The following is a 6,585-nucleotide window of genomic DNA, read 5'->3' as shown; positions in this document are numbered from 1 at the left end:
AAGTGGTCTGACTCAATCTGCAGCTGCTGTCTGTAACTGAGTGTCCCGCCCCCCCTGCAGGTACGTACACCAACCAAGCAGCCGGTATCGCCCTCCACCCTCACGAGTGGCGCAGTGCCAAGCAACAGCGCAGCACCACGCCCCCCCCAGGACGCCGGAAGAACTACCCCTTCAGTGACGGAGGATTCAGTGAGGACGACTGGGACAAACCCCCAGGGTAAGAAAAAAACACTGATCAACTTACTGCTGACTTTTGTTTACCTGATGAAACAGATATAATAATAATAATAATTAAATAATAATAATAATAATAATGATGATAATAATAATAATAATAATACATTTTATTTGTAATACACTTTACATTTAGACAATCTCAAAGTGCTACAAAGCAGAATTATTTAAATGGTTATCGAAAACAATCAACTGTTACTGTATATTTGTGTAGTTTAATCTGTCATAAACAAGAGATTACGGGTTATAGAGCGTGTTTGTGTCGAGGTGCCCTGATCTTGCAAAGTTGGTTTTCAGCAAAGAGACTCAATAAGTGACACACACGGAAGTCAAAGAGCCTCCATTCTCCCTGTAACAAGTTAAGCCATTTATTAAACCATCACAGTTACTTCAAAGCTGTTTAATTAAGGTAAAAATGTAGCATAGTTAAGCTACAAATCCTGCATAGTTCCTCTTTAATATAAACATCTACCTTTATAATGTATGCAGCTTTAATAGAAACATCCAGCTTCATAATGTGTGCAGCTTTAATACAAACATCTACCTTTACATTGTATGCAGCTTTAATATAAACATCTACCTTTACACTGTATGCAGCTTTAATATAAACATCTACCTTTACATTGTATGCAGCTTTAATATAAACATCTACCTTTACATTGTATGCAGCTTTAATATAAACATCTACCTTTACAATGTATGCAGCTTTAATATAAACATCTACCTTTACAATGAATTCAGCTTTAATATAAACATCTACCTTTACACTGTATGCAGCTTTAATATAAACATCTACCTTTACACTGTATGCAGCTTTAATATAAACATCTACCTTTACAATGTATTCAGCTTTAATATAAACATCTACCTTTACATTGTATGCAGCTTTAATAGAAACATCTACCTTTACACTGTATGCAGCTTTAATATAAACATCTACCTTTACAATGTATTCAGCTTTAATATAAACATCTACCTTTACATTGTATGCAGCTTTAATATAAACATCTACCTTTACAATGTATTCAGCTTTAATATAAACATCTACCTTTACATTGTATGCAGCTTTAATATAAACATCTACCTTTACAATGTACAGCTGTATGCAGCTTTAATATAAACATCTACCTTTACACTGTATGCAGCTTTAATATAAACATCTACCTTCACAGTATACAGAGCTAAAATTGAAATATCTACATTTATAACGTATGCAGATTTAATAGAAACATCTACCTTTATAATCTATGCAGCTTTAATATAAACATTTACCTTTACAATCTATGCAGCTTTAATATAAACATTTACCTTTATAATGTACAGAGCTTTAATATAAACATCTATCTTTATACTGTATGCAGCTATAAAACTATAAATGACTTTTTGATTCTCTGGTTTTGGTCTCAGTAGCAGTTTGTGGTGAAGTGGACTTTTCAGTGTGGAGGCTGAAGTCAGTGAGAGTGACACAGGATCTGTGTGTGTGTGTGTGTGTGTGTGTGTGTGTGTGTGTGTGTGTGTGTGTGTGTGTGTGTATGATGAGTCAGGAGGTTAAGCCTTGTGAGGATAGTAACAGTGGCTGAGGTTATGTAACAGAGCTGGGGGAGGAGAGAGAGAAAAATCATCTGCACAATGAATGTGAATTAATCTTGTCAGTCGGGGACACTCAGTGTGGATTTAAAGTGAACCAACAGTCTGTGTTCAGACCGACTCCGTAGATGACGCGGCCCCATAATGCAACACGGCGTAAAGACAAGGAAACCTGAAACATTGACTCACATCACTGTGAAAAACAGTTTATATAAGAGACCTGAACCAGTTTGTGTCTCAACTTGAATGTGTGTGTGTGGGTTTTGGTTTGGGTTTGTGGGTGTGTTTCAGATTTATTGGCCAACCGCCAGATGGTATTTTGTTGGATCCAGATGACAGTTTCTGGTGTCAAGCGCTCGAGGACCTGGAGACCTGCGGCCAATCAGAGCTGCTCAGAGAGATAGAGGTGAGTCAGATATTGCTCCAACACCCCCCCCCCCCCTCCTCCCCCCCAACTGCACGTGTGTGGCTGCAGCCCAACTCTCAAACGCTTATGTCAACCAGATGTTTTACCTGCGTCTGCGTTTGTGTGTATGTTCAGGCGTCCATCATGACGGGCACTGCCATCAGTCTGGGCGTAGACGGTGTGAACAAGACTGCAGCCGAGCCCATACTGAGCCACAGCAGGATGAGCCCGCTGCGGAGGAACTCTCTCCTGCACCAGGGGAACCTGCTCCACCAGGGGGCCCACCTGCACGAGGAGGCTCACCTGCATGAGGAGGCCCAACTCCACCACGGTCAGTGGCAGATGTGACAGCACTGAGGTCTGATACCAGGGTTCTTACGGATCCTTAAAAAGTCTTAAAAGGCATTAAATCCATTAATCTAAAAACAAAAAAAATCCATTTTTCAAAAGTCTTAAAAATGTTAACACTTGGTAAGTGGTATTTTATGGTTGTAATTAGTCTCAAATCTTAAAATAATTGGTAACATACGCGAGCCCATAGAGAAGTATAGTGGCGGCCCAGAGATTAACAGCATAAATTGTTCTCACCGCCACCAGCTACCTAGTCCAGTGTTTGTTTTTTTCGCGGACTTTTAATGCATTTATTATTGAAAGGGACAGCTGGAAAGAAGACAATTTATTTTGAAAGGACAGCTGGAAAGAGACACAATCCAATGTTCATGTAGCAGTCACTTTACCTTGGATCACATAGGAAAGTGGGTAAAATTGTCCCTAACCCTATGATGTAATTGATGTGGTGTTTTTTTTGTCTTTTTTCTGCATTTGTGTTTATTGTGAAGTCGGTCTTAAATTTCATTTCAAGTGGCTTTAAAAAGTCTTAAAAAGTCTTAAATTTAACTTGGCTGAAGCTGTAGGAACCCTGGATACATGTGGTGCTGGTTTATGCTGCGTTCACATGGAGTCCGGTAAACGGCAAATGCCGCTGGACGGAACGGTAAAAACAAACAAACTGTTGGACAGCACGGCACAACGGTAAGACGCGTCACCATGTTGCCACGGCAACGTCAACAGACTCGTACTCACACGTCACGTTCGGTTGAGTTTACCGCCGCGGCAGACGGCAAAAGTTAAAATATTTGAACTCGGGACGGCATGCCGTCTGCCGTCTACCAGCTGTAGGTCCATCTTGGTTTATGCAATGCTTCAATATTTTGTAATAATAAGTAACAAAGATGTCCTACGAAGTAAATAAATGAAAAACAATAGATGGGAGAAAAATCAGAAATATACAAAAATAAGTTAATAAATACATTTATTGAAATAAATAAATAATAATAACTCCCTCCCTGACCCACCCAGTACTACTCAGGTTGTCCTACATCCTGTTTCAAGAAAGAAATAATCGGTTGCCACATCCTTTTGAAGTCTTCCAACCTACCACTAAGAGAATAACGAATCCTTTCAAGGTGTAATGTATCAGTCAGTGCCGTTAACCATTCTTGGAAAGTAGGTGTCTCCGTTTTTTTCCAGTGGAGGAGAACAAGTTTTTTCCCACAGAAGAGACCATAGGATAGAAGGCGGCGCTGCATAATCTGCAGGTTCCCAGTGCTCCCTGATGTCCCTAGTATAACCAAGAGAGGATCTGGTTGTAATGTAGTCTTGAAGACTTTTGAGAAAAATGAAAACACTGCTGTCCAGAAATGTTCTAGTTTGGGACATAGTGTGTAGCTATGAAGTAGATTTGCCTCCGCTTGGTTACATTTTTCACAGATGGGTGATATTTGAAATACCGAATTAAAAACAAAACACCTCAATTCCACCCAGACTCCCACCTGCACCAGGAGGCCCACTACAACCAGGAGGCCCACTACAACCAGGAAGTCCACCTCCACCAGGACAACCAGTCCCCCCTCCTGCACCACGACCCCAAGCCCAAGGCCTCGCTGAGGGTGTCGGAGAGGACCTGGGAGTCCCGTCGCATCAAGGAGGAAATGCAGGGGATTCTGTCCCCGACGCCTCTGGAGCTGCATAAGGTGAGTTCACCCCCACCTCCCCCTCCCCCACTCTACCCCACCTGTCTAAAGGGACTGCTGTGATGCGTTGATGGGATCAGGTGCAGTCAGTGCGTGTGAACAGAAGCATCAGAGGGTTATAAGTCATTTTTCTGCCATTCCCATAATTTAATAAATGTTTTTCAGAACAACATCAACACCCCCAGTCTCTGTTCATCCCTTTCACACCTGTGACCTACCCTTGACCTGCTTGTGACCTACTTGTGAACTGCGTGTTGCAACATCTCAAATGTCTCCTGAGAAAAAGCTGCAAGGCCATAAGATGACCTACTTTGAGAAACTTGAATTTCTACAGTGCTGTTATGTAACACAGGACAGGATGTGCATGTATAGGCAATTACCCATTCCTGGCAACCTGGCGACCGGTGCGCTGGCGGCGACACGTGTTCATCTTCTGTGGATTTATAGTCATCCTGTGCTTCAACATGACGGAGAGAATCCTCATCAACCAGCCGCTGACTAACAGTCTCATCACACTGGAGCTCTGAACATGTGTCTCCACCCTGGATTAAACGGGAACTATGCAAGTCCGCTCGCTTTTCTGCTGTTTTGGTTACGCTGCTCTCAGCCATGTGCATTTGTTTACAACAAAGCCAGAGAGACAGAGAGACTCCGTTCTCACTCGTAAGAAGTCACAAGTCATGTAGTAAACGATCACAATTACTCCGGAGCTTTTTAATTAAGGTAAAAAATGTAGCAGATCCACGGGAAAAATCCTGCTTAGTTCCTCTTTAAGCGGCCCCCCTGGTGTCATTTTCCCCCTTTTCTCATCGTCTTCTCATCTCACCGTCTCATTATCCCTCCCCCACTTGTCTCCTTTTCTCATCGTCTCCTCCTCCTGCAGGTCACAGTGATAAAGGACCCTGAGAGCGATGACTTTGGCTTCAGTGTGTCGGACGGTTTTCTCGAGAAAGGCGTCTACGTCAACATGATCCGACCCGATGGGCCGGCCGACCGAGCCGGACTGAAGCCCTACGACAGGATCCTACAGGTAAAGACAAAGGGGGAGCTTTAAAGGGATAGTAGCATTTTTTTAAAGTGGGGTTGTATGATCTACAAATAGCCCCTAAGTACTTTAATTGCAGTAGAAGACTCTCTGCACTCCTCCCGTTACCAACGCCAGCCCATAATAGCCCTGGCCACAGATTTACAACATACATTGTTGTGAATGGACCCAAAGAAACGGCCTATTTTCGTGGCCTAAAAGAGGTTTTACGTGTAGAAAAAATACACAGTTCCATTGTTCACTATAATATAATTTTTTCCAGCCCTTCAAAGTGCAGGAAAAACACAGTTTTTATTTGGACCTAACCAACTCACGTATCCCTCCGCCCAGGGTTAGCGCCCGCCGATCAGCAGTTGGTTAGCTCCAAAATAAAAACTTTTTTTTTCTCTATTGGGGTGCTCTGCACTTTGGAAGGGCTGTGAATAAAAATTATATTATAGCGAACAATGGAACTGTGTATTTTTTTTCAGGTAAAACCTCTTTTAGGCCACGAAAAAAGGCAGTTTCTTTGGGTCCATTCACAACAATGTATGTTGTAAATCTCTGGGCAGGGCTATTATGGGCTGGCGTTGCTAACGGGAGGAGTGCAGAGAGTCTTCTACTGCAATTAAAGTACTTAGGGGCTATTTGTAGATCATACAACCTCACTTTTAAAAAAATGCTACTATCCCTTTAATGTTTGATGTTTCTATGTTTCTGTCAGTGTGACTTTAAGGAGGGGGGAGGGGTCATTCTGTCTGTGTCTCTGCCTCCATCCAGGTGAACCACGTGAGGACGAGGGACTTCGACTGCTGCCTCGCCGTGCCGCTCATCACGGAGGCCGGAGACAGACTGGAGCTGGTGATCAGCCGCAACCCACTGGCCAATGACGAGCCAGAGGACAATAACAACAGTCTAGAGCAGCAACTGGACCTGTAACACACACACACACACACACACACTCACACACACACACACACACACACACTCACACACAACTCCATCGGCTTGCAATAATTCAATTTAAACACTTCAGAAAACCACACACACACACACTTGCATGCTCACACAGTTGTCCCTCCCATTCACACTTTGAGCAGCCATTTTCTCTGACTCTAGATGAATGCGTAATGTGAGGGAGGTTTGAGTCCCAGGGTCACGGATATAAAACTGTGTTACACACCGTACAGATACACACACGTAGATATATACAGATACATATATCTATAAACCTGTGTATCTACATAAATCCATACAGATATACAGGTTAATAGAACCACTGAGAAGGTTTTTGCCTTATG

General features: G+C 42.6%; 1 protein-coding gene across 3 annotated transcripts in view; it reads left to right on the top strand.

The window, feature by feature from the left end:
• Positions 1-6,585, top strand: part of LOC146987478 (glutamate receptor-interacting protein 2-like) — a 187,957-nt gene extending 181,372 nt beyond the window's left edge. Inside the window, exons 20-25 of one of the 3 annotated variants that reach the window (XM_085776701.1) lie at positions 61-217; positions 2,113-2,227; positions 2,363-2,558; positions 4,052-4,260; positions 5,144-5,290; positions 6,065-6,585. In XM_085776701.1, coding sequence (XP_085632827.1) covers positions 61-217; positions 2,113-2,227; positions 2,363-2,558; positions 4,052-4,260; positions 5,144-5,290; positions 6,065-6,223 — 983 coding nt within the window. In that variant the 3' untranslated portion in view covers positions 6,224-6,585. The remainder of the gene's footprint in view (positions 1-60; positions 218-2,112; positions 2,228-2,362; positions 2,559-4,051; positions 4,261-5,143; positions 5,291-6,064) is intronic. The other 2 variants (XM_085776702.1, XM_085776703.1) reach the window with 2 other exon arrangements.

This window comes from Trachurus japonicus, chromosome 5, assembly GCF_045865225.1.
Source record: "Trachurus japonicus isolate A0001 chromosome 5, Traja_1.0".
NCBI classification, from domain to species: Eukaryota; Metazoa; Chordata; class Actinopteri; order Carangiformes; family Carangidae; genus Trachurus; species Trachurus japonicus.
The sequence above is the reverse complement of the archived record's forward strand: the minus strand, read 5'-3'. Positions and strand labels throughout refer to the sequence as shown.